This window comes from Anomaloglossus baeobatrachus, chromosome 1 (genome assembly GCF_048569485.1).
Source record: "Anomaloglossus baeobatrachus isolate aAnoBae1 chromosome 1, aAnoBae1.hap1, whole genome shotgun sequence".
Lineage (NCBI taxonomy): Eukaryota > Metazoa > Chordata > Amphibia > Anura > Aromobatidae > Anomaloglossus > Anomaloglossus baeobatrachus.
The window spans coordinates 526,016,890-526,031,914 of record NC_134353.1 but is presented as its reverse complement, the minus strand read 5'-3'; the positions used below and the strand labels follow the sequence as shown (position 1 = coordinate 526,031,914).

Below are 15,025 nucleotides of genomic sequence, written 5' to 3'. Positions count from 1 at the left end.
GCGACACATTTTTCACTTTTTCAAGAGGCAACAACAAAACGTGTACCCCACAGGTTGTTATCTAATTTCTTGTGAGCGCAGGGATACCCCACATGTGGCCAAAAACCTTTGTTTGGATAAATGGGAGGGCTTGGAATGGAAGGAGTACCATTTGAATTTTGGAAAAGTTGAAGTAAATTGCGCGCACCATGTCACATTAGCAGGGCCCCTTGGGCACCTATACATCAGAAACCCCCCACAAGTGACCTCATTTTGGAAACTGGACCCCTCAAGGATTTTATTCAGGAGTATAGTAAGCATTTTGAATCCACAGGTACTTCACAAAAATGTTGCTGTAGCAACAAATTTCTCACTGTTAAGGGGGCTTTACACGCTGCGACATCGCTAATGCGGAGTCGTTAGGGTCACGGAATTGGTGACGCACATCCGGCTGCATTAGCGATGCCGTTGCTTGTGACACCGATGAGCGATTTTGCATCGTTGCAAAAACGTGCAAAATCGCTCATCGGTGACATGGGGGTCCATTCTCGATTATCGTTACTGCAGCAGTAACGATGTACTTCGTCGCTCCTGCGGCAGCACACATCGCTATGTGTGACGCCGCAGGAACGAGGAACCTCTCCTTACCTGCCTCCCGGCCGCTATGAGGAAGGAAGGAGGTGGGCGGGATGTTCCCTCCGCTTCTATTGGGCGGCCGCTCAGTGACGTCACTGTGACGCCACACGGACCGCCCCCTTAGAAAGGAGGCGGTTCGCCGGTCACAGCGACGTTGCCGGGCAGGTAAGCATGTGTGACGCGTCTGCGCGATGTTGTGCGGCACGGGCAGCGATTTGCCCGTGTCGCACAACAGATGGGGGCGGGTACCCACGCTAGCGATATCGGGACCGATATCGCAGCGTGTAAAGTAGCCTTTAGGCTATGTGGCCATGATCCAGTGACACGGCGTCTAGTACCCAGTGTCAGCCTCCTGCAGAAATGTGAGTGTTGTCCACGGGAGAACGCAGCTGCCCATGCCCACGATTTGGGTTCAGGCTGCTGTGGACTTTAGTTCTATTCTACCTGCAAAGAACACTCATCTCCGCAGCATAAATTGACATGCTGAGGCTCGGGAAGCTGCGCCACAGGTCGATTTATGCTGCGGAGAAAAGAAACACAGTGGGCACGGGATTTCTAAAAATCCTGCCACTGTGCTTCTACTGCACAACGCAGCGTTATGGACGCAGGGAAAACACTCTGCGTCCAAAACGTTGCAAACCCTGATTGTCGGCACACAGCGTAAAATGCTACAATGGATGAATGGATAGATGTCAAACATATATAACGTCCCACCCCCCTTCATATTCTAAGCTGGCGCCCTTTAGTGCCTTTCATGTGACACTAAAGGGTGCCTAGCCTTGTATTTAGCCCAAAAAAAAAAAAAGAATTAAAATAAATGACGTGGGGTCCCCCCTATTTTTGATAGCCAGCTAGGGTAAAGCAGACAGCTGTAGCCTGCAAACCACAGCTGACAGCTTCATCTTGTCTGGTGATCAATTTGGAGGGCTCCCCAAGCTGTTTTTTTTTTTTTAATTATTTATAAATAAATAATTAAAAAACAAAACAAACGTGGGGTCCCCCCAAATTAGATCACCAGCCAAGGTGAAGCTGACAGCTGGGGTCTGGTATTCTCAGGATGGGAAGAGCCATGGTTATTGGACTCTTCCCAGCCTAAAAATAGCAGGCCGCAGCCGCCCCAGAAGTGGCGCATCCATTAGATGCGCCAATTCTGGCGCTTCGCCCCAGCTCATCCCGCGCCCTGGTGCGTTGGCTAACGGGGTAATGAATGGGGTTGATACCAGATGTGTAATGTCACCTGGCATCAAGCCCAGCAATTAGTTATGTCACGGCGTCTATCAGATACCCGACATAACTAATTGACAGTAATAAAAAAAAAAATTGACAACAAAAAAAAATTTATTTGAAAAAACACTCCCCAAAACATTCCCTGATTGACCAATTTATTGAAAAGAAAAAAAAAATCCACTATAATCCATTTGGACGTCCCACGTCGACTCTGGACCTTCTAGAATATGGGGGACACGTTCAGGGAACGTATCCCCCATTTTCTAGTAGGGCAGACCCTCCATTTGAGGAGAGTGGGTGCAAAGAATCTGCACCCACTCTCCCCGGGTCACAGCTGCAGACTGTGCAAGCAGCAGCAGCCGCCAGCGTCTGAGTCACAGACACAGGAAGCTGACAGCCGCGCTCGGCACATGTGACCGGCACTGCTGTGAAGGAGCCGGAGGAGGGGGCCGCGGGGGATCAGCGCTCCGACAGCTATGTATGACACCGGGGAACACCGGGGGGGATAGGGGGGGACCCGGCAGGGCCTGGGGAGCAGGTTTCTGTCGCATGTGTTATGGCACATGCGACAGAAACCATAGAAAAGGGGGAAATGCGGCCGGCGCGCTGCTGTGATCGCCGGTGCGCGCGGCCATCTTGGATTTTCGGGAGGGGGTTGGGGGTCGGGGTGGGCACTTTGGGGATACCGAGGGGACCGGAGGGAACCGGGAAAAAGATTTATCTCCCATCTGGCATGTTTGATCATGCCAGATGGGAGATAAATCATTTTTTACCGATGCGGTCATTTACTATAACTTGATGATCGGTATACGGTGTATACCGGTCATCACGTGACTGGGGACCGGAAAAACCGGCCCGAATCATGATCTCCAGGGTCTCAGCTACCCCCGGCAGCTGAGACCCCGGAAATTTTCTGACTCTGGGGGGCGCTAGACCCTTTTTTCCGACCGCCGTTAAAAAGCGGCGGATCGGAAAAAGTACCCTAATATGCCGCCGTTAAAAGGCGTATCGGCGGTCGTAAAGGGGTTAAGTAGATAATGTGGAATATCTCCTGAAAAAATGAATTCAGTGAAACAACTTTTTTATATAGAGCATTCATTTTAACCACAAAAGCGGAAATGATTAACAACAGTTTTATACAAAAAACAATGGGAGGTGAAATAGAAAAAAAAAAAAAAGCTTACTGTGATACTGCTATTGGCACCTTTACGTTAAATTATTATGGAAACACATTTTGACTCGCCTGTGGTTAATCCCAAATGAGAATCACCTGTGATAAATTGTCGGTGCCCATGTGACATTAATTAGCCAATGAATGATGACTTCAGAGTTTGAAAAAGTCACATGGTAGGCCCTTTTCCTTTATTACAATGTTGAAGACAAAGTTGCTGTCTGAGGACATCAAAACTGCTGTTATTAGCAAACCTTCCAAAGGGTATAAAGCCATCTCCAAAAAACCTTGGTTTCCCAGTTTCAACAGTGCGCAATGTTATTAAGAAGTTTGCCAAGCATGGAATCGTCAAGATCCTCCATGGACTCGGGAAATGAGGAAAATTGACATGAGATGTCTTTGAAGGTTGGTGCGAATGAGGTAAAAAACACCACGTCAAACATCCAAAGACCTGTAGGCCAACCTGGAACAGTCTGAGGTCATGGTTTCAACAAGTACCATACGCCGCACACTAAACCAAGCAGAGCTTTATGGGCAAAGGCCAAGGGAGAAACCATTGTTGAAGAAAAGACATTAAAAGGAACAACTGATCTTTGCCAAAGAGTACCTTGATAAACCACAATCCTTCTGGGAAAATTTTCTATGGACAAATGAAATAAAAATAGACCCTTTTGGCAATGCAAAGCAACAGTTTGTTTATGGACAACATAATGATGCTTATAAGGAAAAGAAAATCCTACCAACAGTTAGGCATGGTAGAGGATCCATAATGCTGTTGGGTTGTTTTGCTGTGTCTGTTACTGGAGGACTTGCCCATATCACAGGAATCATGAAATCATAGAGTCAACAGATTTTAGAAAAAAATGTCCTACCCAATGTAGAAAACTTGGTTTGAGTCAAAGATCCTGGGTCTTTAAGCAAGATAATGACCCAAAGCACACATTCAAAAGTACACATGAATGGTTGAAAAAGAAAATATGGACTATTTTAAAATGAACAACAATGAGTCTTGACCTCAATCCCATTGAAAATCTTTGGGGTGAGCTAAAATCTGCCATTGGGAAAAAGAACCCTGCAAACATTCAAGAGCTTCAACAAACTGCAAAGGAAGAGTGGGAGAAAATACCAGCTGAGAAGTGCAAGAAGCTTATAGATGGCTACAAGAAACGTTTGGAGACTGTCATCAATACCAAAGGGTGTACAACTAAGAATGAATTAGGGGGGCAACCAAGTATTAATTAGGGGTGCCTTTATTGGTGCACATGCTGTTTATTCTGTTTCTTCTTTGAAATAACAACATGCAAGTTGACAATGTTTTACTGTTGTATTACTTTGGACCACTAATTAAAACATTCTGAGGATATAACTTTGGTACATTTCCATTTATTTCTGAAGATATTGTACAGTCTATGAAAAAAATGAAGGGGTGCCAATAATGGTGAGCAGCACTGTAGAAGTATTACTTGAGCATGCTGTAATCTGGGCAAATGTCATTGTGAGATGAGCTTTTGAACAGTGAATCCTCTGCTAACTACTGCATATAGGGGTGTTATCTTTCAATGTCTGTCTGTCTGTGATGACAATGAAACTGATAAAATGTCATCTGTACAGAACAGGAAGAACTTAGTATTAGGTTTAGTGGCAAGAGTGAAGATTGCGAGAGTTCTGATTTTAAAATATAGATAGTAATATATACATTTTGAAAAATAATAAAAAATAAATACATTTTTCACAAAAAAAACAGAAAACAGATCTGGCACCATTAATTATTATTATTATCATTATTAATTATTATAGCGCCATTTATTCCATGGCGCTTTACATGTGAAAAGGGTGTACATAATAGGGACAAGTACAATAATCATAAACAGTACAAGGCTCAGACTGGTACAGGAGGATAGATCCAGCACACTCTTTGCGGGACACAAAAATGATTACAATGAGCACTAAGTGGCCACCTGGAGAAAGTGGTGCTCGCTCAACCTTTAAGTGGATGGTACAGCAGAGCCGAGTGTCGAAGAGATAGGTGGCACTCACCAATCCATAAAAGTCTTTTATTTTGTTTGCTTAAAATCCGTGGAAGATGGCCTTTGGAGCAAAACTGCACTTCAACGGGTCCTATGTGTTACTTCTACACTTGGCCAAAAAAATAAATGCAACATACAGTATACAGCTGGTGAAATAAGTATTGAACACATCAGCGATTTTCTAAATAAATATATATTTAAAGGTGCTGTTGACATGAATTTCTCACCAAATGTCAGTAATAACCCATCCAATCCACACAAGCAAAGAAATCAAACCATAAATGTCCATAATTTGTTATGTGAAATAATGAGAAATGACACAGGGAAAAAGTATTGAACACATCAGGAAAGAGATGCAAAAAGCCAAGGACAGTCATGGCACCAGCCGACTTCAATCAGTGATTAAAAAGCAATCCTGCTACTTTGTAAAAAATAATACCAGCTGGTTCAACTGATGGCTTATAAAAAGTATTAGGCTACTTTCACACATCAGTTTTCTGTATTCAGGTACAGTCCTTTTTTTTGCCGTATCCAACGTTTCCGGTTTTGTTGTGCAAACCGGAGCAAACCGGACCCACCGGATCCGGTTTTAAGCGGATCCGTTGTGTACGGATCCGGAAAAAAACGGATCCAGTGGGTCCGGTTTGCATCCGTTTTGCATCCGTTATGTCCGTTTTTTTACGGATCCGTTTTTTAAACACTAAACAAACAATTGACGAGTTCAGTATTCTGATTGGCTATTGGGAAAATATAGTATATATACAGTATTTTGAAGCATATATGACAGAATGAAGACAGAGGCAAGCAGAAACCATGGATGCTATTCTTGCAAATTACACAAAGATCGCTGCAGATTTTATATTTGAGGCAAATCGCTTGGGTATCATCGTCAGAGAAAAGGAGCGACAGCGACTGAGGCGTCAGCGACATCGACGCTTTTGGATCCATCCCCTGACTGCCCAGAGACTGACACGTGGGGTGTTTTCAACCCTATACCTGGAGCTCCGTGGAAACCATGAAAAATTCACAAGCTATGTCCGGATGGCAGTGAATAATTTTGACGTCCTCCTTGGCCTTGTTGCGGACAACATCCGTAAAACGGACACCTACAGCCGGTTCTCTATAACACCCGAGGAGCGTTTGCTGATTACGCTTAGGTAAGTTTTTTTTTTTCGAACTGTATCCTCCTGTAAATTGACTTTTAACTGTAATGTGTTTGCTATTATTTTTTTATAATTATTGTCTTTCCTTTACAGATTCCTTGCAACTGGAGAGTCGCTTTCGTCCCTCCACTACCAGTTTCGACTAGGAATTTCCACCATCTCGGGAATCATTAGAGACACTTGCCAAGCCTTGTGGGATTGCCTCCATGATGATTTCATCCCCCAGCCCACCAGGGACAGATGGCTTGCAATTGCTGAACAATACTATAACATTTGTCAGTTTCCAAATTGCCTTGGCTCAGTGGACGGCAAACATATAAGAATTGTGAAACCTGCTGCTTCGGGGTCAGAATACTACAATTATAAAAAGTATTTCTCAATTGTCCTAATGGCAATAACGGATGCGGACTACAAATTTATCTCAGTGGACATTGGCGCATATGGGAGATCCAATGACTCTCAGGTCTTTAAAATGTCCCCAATGGGGCGGCGAATCTATGGGAATACTTTTGATTTCCCTCCTGCAAGACCTCTTCCTGGCACATGTGAGCCCCCAATGCCCTTTGTTTTTGTGGCCGACGAAGCCTTTCAACTCTCCCAACATCTGTTGAAGCCATATGCAAGCCGTGGATTGACGCAAACACAAAAAATATATAATTACAGATTATCCAGAGCCAGAAGAATGGTGGAATGCTCCTTTGGGATACTAACCAGCAAATGGCGAGTGTTGTTAACAGCCATTAATTTAAACATTGAAACTGTTGATGAAATAGTGAAAGCATGTGTGGTACTGCACAATTTTGTTTTAACAAAGGAACCTTTGTCCTTGGATGACCAGAGTTTGGAATCCACCTCTTTGACTGACTACACCAGTCCTGGATTTAGGAGTAGTGTTGCCTGTTCAACAATCCGTGACAAATATGCTGACTATTTTGTGTCCCCAGAAGGTAGAGTAGATTGGCAAGATCAAATGGTATAAGTTTTTTGTTTAGTTTTATAACAAATAAACATAGTTAAAAATAAATTAAAAAATATCTTGTTAACCTTGTTAATTTTAATCTTTCACTCGCTTTAAAAATTTGTAATTTTTACACCGTCAAATTACAACATGTTATGTTTTTGTATTACCTTTATTATTAACTTAACTTGCAAAATAATATTACCCCCCCAAAAAAACAAGAACAAATAAATACTTTTCAACAAAAAACTTTTATTTTTATTACATAAATAAATTATAAATTGGTATATCTTGGGCTTGGGGTGGAGATAGTACTGGAGGGGCTGACAGGTGGGAACACACGCACAGTTGGAGTATTGAGGGTGGAAAGTGGTGTTGGTGGTGGTGGTGGGGAAGTAACAGAAGGTGAAGGTGTGGTTGAGAAACCAAGAGGGAAACCAGGAGATGGGATGGGATTTGGTAAGGATTGAGGGGTGGAGTGGAGGGATTGGGAGACAGAAGAGGTGGCGGGTGAATTAGTGGCTTGAGTTGGGGTCATGATGGGTGTGGAAGGCGAGATGTGGTAGTGGGAAGGAAGTGTAGGGGCAGATGTGGTTGGGAGCTGGTACTGGGCTGCAGGCTGGTACTGGTCAGCAGGCTGGTATTGGGCTGCAGGCTGGTACTGGGCAGCAGGCTGGTACTGGGCAGCAGGCTGGTACTGGGCAGCAGGCTGGTACTGGGCAGCAGGGGGAGTAGGGACAATGGCTGGAGGGGGGGCAGGTGCTGGAGGAGGGGTGGGTGGAGGTGGTTGGGAGGAAACCTGCGCCAGAGCCTGCCGTGTGGCTTGCATTACATGCATCTGCTGGTCAGGAGAAAGCTTTTCCATGCGCTCTAGTACAGCTTGAAAAAAACAATGATTGGGTGATTTACTTGCATCTAAATGCAGCCTGTCCAGACACGTGCACAATTCGTGCGTATTTTTTTCCATATTGGCATTTATGAAGCTAAAAGATGAACGATTTTGTTCGGCTAATAATTGAATGGCGTTCTGGAAGGCTGCATTTAGATGCAAGAACTCGGGCGCATAGCTCTTTTCCTGACCCCTATGACGCTGACGCCCAGAACCCAAAGGTGTTCTACTGAGGGCAGCAGTGTCAGAGGGGTGGGGTAGGGGAAAAGCTATCTCATCACCAGCAGCTTCAGGTAATGAAGTCTCACGTGAAGCTCCAGCGCAGGTGGATGGGACAGATGTCGATGGAAGGGAAGGTTCAGATGGGTGGGGTCTGTGCCTGTGTTCCCCAGTGGCGGACTGTTCAGGGATCGCTCCTGTCGGGTTCGATGCAGGCTCCTGAGTGCTGCAGACGGTGCTGGTAAAAAGAGGAAAAACAAAACAATAATTAATTTAATTGCTATACAGTGCCACTGAATAAAAAAAAAAAGGCAAAAAAAAACAGACATAAAATATTATACTTTGTACATATTGTGTGGAATATTTACCTTCTGCACACCATAGTTGTCCGGAGGAACGACAACGCTCTAAAGTAACGGTACTTCGATCTGCGTCCTCCGGATCCACTCGGGGCCTGCATCTCTTGATTCAACTCCTTTTTGAAGCGATCCCTGATAGACCGCCACCGCTTCTGAAGTTTGTCACCTGAAAGTGGAAAGCGCAAAGTGGTTAGTATACAACACATTACATCCTGCAGCATAACCTACTGAACTGTGAATACTTACGCTGTTTCTTCTGGCCACGAGAATTGAGCTCCCCCCAACCTTCTACCGCTGCGTGGCATACCTCGTCCCAGAGTCGACGGGTTACGATCGAATCAGCGTGGCGGCGGTCAGCCATGTTCCACAGCGGCTCCCTCTCTCTAACTTCATCGATGAGGAGGTCGATGTTGATAAATCCGGCCTCCTCACCGTCAGAATCGGGAGCACGCTGTGATGCCTGTTCAAAGAAACAAAAAAGAAATTAAAAAAAAAAAAAAATTATACCTAAATTCACACAGATATGAAAAAAAAAAAAAAAAAATAAAAAAAAAAACTTACACTAAGACCACCGCCACCTCGACGACGACCCTGGGACGGTCTTGGGGGAGCTCTATCGTGAGCCCTAGAAGTTGAAGCCTTTAGTGAAGGAAAAAAAAAACCATTATTTACTTATGTGTTTGGTGTGCTGTGGTAAACAATTCCTGTATGAAACTTACACTCTGACCGCCCGCTCCTTGTATTTCTCCACCCCTTCCGTCATCTTCTGGCAGCATCTCCTGTGATGTTTCGGCCACCTGTGTAAATGTCGTTTATTTAAAAAATTTTTGATTTTTTTTTTTAAAAAAAACCCAAAAAAAAAATATATACCTCAGTTTGTGAACCGGAGGGCGGGCTACCAGAAGACGACATATCTTTTTCTATAACAGGCCTCGCACTGCAAATGGCTTGAACAAACTTTGCCCGCAACACTGCACCTGTAAAAAAAGCAAAAACAATGTCTAAGTACATGTACGCAGCTCACATCAGTGATCTGTGGACAGTACTGTGGACATTACCTCAGGGACACTCTCCGCCACAACACTTCAAGACTGGCACCGAAACAAACTGGCACTGCAAATGGCTTGAACAAACTTTGCCCGCAACACTGCACCTGTAAAAAAAGCAAAAACAATGTCTAAGTACATGTACGCAGCTCACATCAGTGATCTGTGGACAGTACTGTGGACATTACCTCTTCCCTGGAGCACTGGACTGGAGGACAGCAGAAGTTGAAGTCAGGAACCAACGGCAGGAGGTGTGTAGAATGTGCTGGATCCTTTTATAAGTTTTGTGATGATGAAAAAAAAAAATTTGCGCATGCTCTGTTTACCAAACCGGATGCGGTCACCGCATCCGGTTTAAACCGCATTGCGCCGGATCCGGCATGCATAGACAACCATTGTATACAATGCCGCATTGCGCCGGATCCGGCAGAATGCGGTTTTTTTAAGGGCCAAAAAAACGTTACATGATACGTTGTATCCGGCCGCCGGATTTAATTATTTTGCCGCATCCGGAAAAAAACGGATGCACCGCAAAGCCATCAGGTACAATCCGGTTACAATGCAAGTCTATGGGGATAAACCGGATGCGATACCGGATCCGTTTTATCCTTTTTTTTTCCGGATTGTACCTGATGGCAAAAAACTGATGTGTGAAAGTAGCCTTAGGGTACATTCACACTGGTGTATAATACGGAGAAGTGCAATGCACTCTGACCAATGTTAATTAATGATGCATGTCAGATCTGCAATTTTTTTTCTCTTGCCAGTTCGGCAGGAGGAAAAAATTGCTGCATGCTGAGTTTGTCAGCATATATCGGATCACTCGTACCCATACAAGTCTTTGGGTCCATGTGAAACATCGGACAGCACTTGGATAACATCCATGTACAGTCTGATATATGCAGAGACAATCAATGGAGAAGATAGAGAGCTTTATTTCCCCATCCTCTCCTCATCTGTGCACCGATTCTCACATGTGAGAGAATCAGAGCATTACACTTGGCTCATGCTCGCAGAAGAACTTGAGCTGTCATTAGCCTATTGCATCCGATGCTCTTGAATGGGATGTTGTATGCTAATGTGAGCTCATCCTTTAAAGGTGTCTTATTACCAAGGTTCCACACAAGAAACATCTCATTATGTGTAAAACCAGCGAGCTGCCTCAAGACATTTGCAACCTTATTGTTGCAATACATACTGATGGCATTGGTTACAGAAGAATTTGTAATTTCTAAACTACTGAAAGCTCCAGTGAGCATGGTAGGGGCTGTAATCCAGATGTTGAGATAACATCATTTCACTGTGAACCGGACACGACCAGGTGCTCCCTGCAAGATTTCAGACGGAGGAGTGAAAAGAATTATGATAAAAGTTGTTCAAGATCCAAGAACCGCCTGTGGAGAGGTACAGAAATTCCTAAAATCAGTAGGTGCAATTGTTTCAATGAAAACAATAAGCAATGCACTCATCCTCCATGGCCTATATGCATACTCACCATGCCAGACTCCATCGCTGAACAAAAAGCAAGTTCAAGTGCATTTAACCCCTTAACGACCGCGGGCCGTAAAATTATGTCCTTACGGTCATAATGTTACTGCCCGTGGTCTGCCGGCAGCATCATGCTGCGATCGGCGCACATCTCAGCTGATTTTCACAGCTGAGATGTGTGCCTGCTAGGCACGAGCAGAATCGTTATCTGCTCATGCCGTTTAACCCCTTATATGGCGCTGTCAATATGTGACAGCACCATTATAAGCGCGATCGCGGTAAACATTTACTTACCGCCCAATACCGGAAGTCACGTGACGCGATCACGTGACTTCCGATAGTTGTCATGGTAGCACAGGGTCATGTGATGACTCCTGTACTACACCTGACTTGCTTTCACTTTCGCTGTGCCAGCGGCACAGCAAAAGAGAAAGAGAGCGTATCTGCTGTTTACAGCCTTGTAGCTGTGATCAGCAGATACTGCAGAGCGATCGGATTGCTGATCGCAATAGCCCCCTAGGGGGACTAGTAAAAAAAAAAAAAAAAAAAGTTAAAAAAAAAGTTTTAAAAAATTAAAAAAAAACAAAAAAAACCTAAAAGTTCAAATCACCCCCCATTCGCCCCATTGAAAATTAAAGGGTTAAAAAAATAAAAAATATACACACATTTGGTATCGCCGCGTTCAGAAACGCCCGATCTATCAAAATATAAAATCAATTAATCTGATCAGTATACGGCATAGCGGCAAAAAAAATCCAAACGCCAAAACGATGTTTTTTTTTTGTCGCCACAACTTTTGCGCAATATGCAATAAGAGGCGATCAAAACGTAGCATCTGCGCAAAAATGGTACCGTTAAAAACGTCAGCTCGAGATGCAAAAAATAAGCCATCATTGAGCCATAGATCCCGAAAAATGAGAACGCTACGGGTCACGGAATATGGCGTAAAACGTGCGCCACTTTTTTCGGACAAACTTCCGATTTTTTTTTAACCCCTTATATAAAAGTAAACCTATACATGTTTGGTGTCTACAAACTCACACTGACCTGAGGCATCACACCCACACTTCAGTTTTACCATATAGTGAACACAGTGAATAAAATCTCAAAAACCATAGTGCTATCGCACTTTTTTTGCAATTTTTCTGCATTTGGAATTTTTTTTGCCGTTTTCTAGTACACTATATGGTAAAACTGATGGTTTCATTTAAAAGTACAGCTCGTTCCGCAAAAAATGAGCCCTCACATGACCATATTGACTGAAAAATAAAAAAGTTACGTCTCTCAGAAAAAGAATGGCGAAAAAAAAAAAACGGAAAGCGAACAATCGGCCGGTCGTGAAGGGGTTAAAGTTTACCCAAAAACATTTAAACATGCCTGTGAAATACTTTGATAATATAGACCAAAATTGAACAATTTGAATGCCATAATATACAGTCAGGGCCAGAAATATTTGGACAGTGACACAAGTTTTGTTATTTTAGCTGTTTACAAAAACCTGTTCAGAAATACAATTATATATATATAATATGGGCTGAAAGTGCACACTCCCAGCTGCAATATGAGAGTTTTCACATCCAAATCGGAGAAGGGGTTTAGGAATCATAGCTCTGTAATGCATAGCCTCCTCTTTTTCAAGGGACCAAAAGTAATTGGACAAGGGACTCTAAGGGCTGCAATTAACTCTGAAGGCATCTCCCTCGTTAACCTGTAATCAATGAAGTAGTTAAAAGGTCTGGAGTTGATTACAGGTGTGTGGTTTTGCATTTGGAAGCTGTTGCTGTGACCAGACAACATGCGGTCTAAGGAACTCTCAATTGAGGTGAAGCAGAACATCCTGAGGCTGAAAAAAAAGAAAAAATCCATCAGAGAGATCGCAGACATGCTTGGAGTAGCAAAATCAACAGTTGGGTACATTCTGAGAAAAAAGGAATTGACTGGTGAGCTTGGGAACTCAAAAAGGCCTGGGCGTCCATGGATGACAACAGTGGTGGATGATCGCCGCATACTTTCTTTGGTGAAGAAGAACCCATTCACAACATCAACTGAAGTCCAGAACACTCTCAGTGAAGTAGGTGTATCTGTCTCTAAGTCAACAGTAAAGAGAAGACTCCATGAAAGTAAATACAAAGGGTTCACATCTAGATGCAAACCATTCATCAATTCCAAAAATAGACAGGCCAGAGTTAAATTTGCTGAAAAACACCTCATGAAGCCAGCTCAGTTCTGGAAAAGTATTCTATGGACAGATGAGACAAGGATCAACCTCTACCAGAATGATGGGAAGAAAAAAGTTTGGAGAAGAAAGGGAACGGCACATGATCCAAGGCACACCACATCCTCTGTAAAACATGGTGGAGGCAACGTGATGGCATGGGCATGCATGGCTTTCAATGGCACTGGGTCACTTGTGTTTATTGATGACATAACAGCAGACAAGAGTAGCCAGATGAATTCTGAAGTGTACCGGGATATACTTTCAGCCCAGATTCAGCCAAATGCCGCAAAGTTGATCGGACGGCGCTTCATAGTACAGATGGACAATGACTCCAAGCATACAGCCAAAGCTACCCAGGAGTTCATGAGTTCAAAAAAGTGGAACATTCTGCAATGGCCAAGTCAATCACCAGATCTTAACCCAATTGAGCATGCATTTCACTTGGTCAAATCCAGACTTAAGACGGAAAGACCCACAAACAAACAAGACCTGAAGGCTGCGGCTGTAAAGGCCTGGCAAAGCATTAAGAAGGAGGAAACCCAGCGTTTGGTGATGTCCATGGGTTACAGACTTAAGGCAGTGATTGCCTCCAAAGGATTCGCAACAAAATATTGAAAATAAAAATATTTTGTTTGGGTTGGGTTTATTTCTCCAATTACTTTTGACCTCCTAAAATGTGGAGTGTTTGTAAAGAAATGTGTACAATTCCTACAATTTCTATCAGATATTTTTGTTCAAACCTTCAAATTAAACGTTACAATCTGCACTCGAATTCTGTTGTAGAGGTTTCATTTCAAATCCAATGTGGTGGCATGCAGAGCCCAACTCGCGAAAATTGTGTCACTGTCCAAATATTTCTGGACCTAACTGTACACCTTGTTTGGAGTCTCATAAGCACTGCGTATCACCCTAAAAGCACCATACGAATAGTCAAGTTTAAAGATGGGAACATAATAATGTGCGGGTGCTATTCATCATACGGCACTGGCAAATTTCATGTAATTCGGTGAAGGTTTAATAAAAATTTTTACAGAGACATTCTTGATAAAAATCTTCTGCCATCTACTAGGGTGATGAGGATGAAACGAGGGTGGACATTTCAGCAAGACAATGATCTCAAACACACAACCAAGGAAATTCTCAATAGTTTTAGAGAAAGAAAATAAAGCCTTTGATGGTGATGATGACAGCTTCAAGACAGCTCCTGTATGGGAAATTAGTTGCATGCATTGGTCAGGTGTGATTATGTCCCATTCTTCCACACAAACATTCTTCAAATCTTGAAGGTTCCATGGACAAATCTATGAACTCAGAGCTTTACTTCCTTCCATAATTTTCTATTGCACCTAAGGCCAAAGTTCATAGAAGGATCTCTTGAAAACTTCAGGATTTTGCATGTGTCTAGTTTCTCCAAACAGGAGCCTTCTTAAAGCTGTCATCAGCACCAACAAAGGCTTTTGTTCAAAGTATTAGGCTGGACTCACACGAGCGTATGGTATCCGATGCGAGAGCATCGGATGCGATATCCTAATGACCCCTAGCTCAGGCTCTGCTGCGAGCATGAGCAGAGTGTCATGCGACTGTTACCTGATCGGGTCACAGCTGTGAAGCTCACTGCGGGCGCTGTGGAGGAGAGGGAGGGGTT

The 15,025-nt window shown here is 43.5% G+C and overlaps 1 protein-coding gene across 1 annotated transcript in view; it reads right to left on the bottom strand.

The window, feature by feature from the left end:
- LOC142311035 (uncharacterized) overlaps window positions 1-14,442 on the bottom strand; it is a 64,281-nt gene extending 49,839 nt beyond the window's left edge. The window contains exons 1-7 of the mRNA XM_075349075.1: window positions 14,412-14,442; window positions 9,499-9,605; window positions 9,348-9,425; window positions 9,190-9,267; window positions 8,875-9,088; window positions 8,638-8,794; window positions 8,071-8,507 (exon numbers count right to left, since the gene is read on the bottom strand). Of these exons, the coding sequence (XP_075205190.1) occupies window positions 8,071-8,507; window positions 8,638-8,794; window positions 8,875-9,088; window positions 9,190-9,267; window positions 9,348-9,425; window positions 9,499-9,605; window positions 14,412-14,442 (1,102 nt within the window). The remainder of the gene's footprint in view (window positions 1-8,070; window positions 8,508-8,637; window positions 8,795-8,874; window positions 9,089-9,189; window positions 9,268-9,347; window positions 9,426-9,498; window positions 9,606-14,411) is intronic.
- Between the last annotated feature and the right edge of the window lie 583 nt (window positions 14,443-15,025).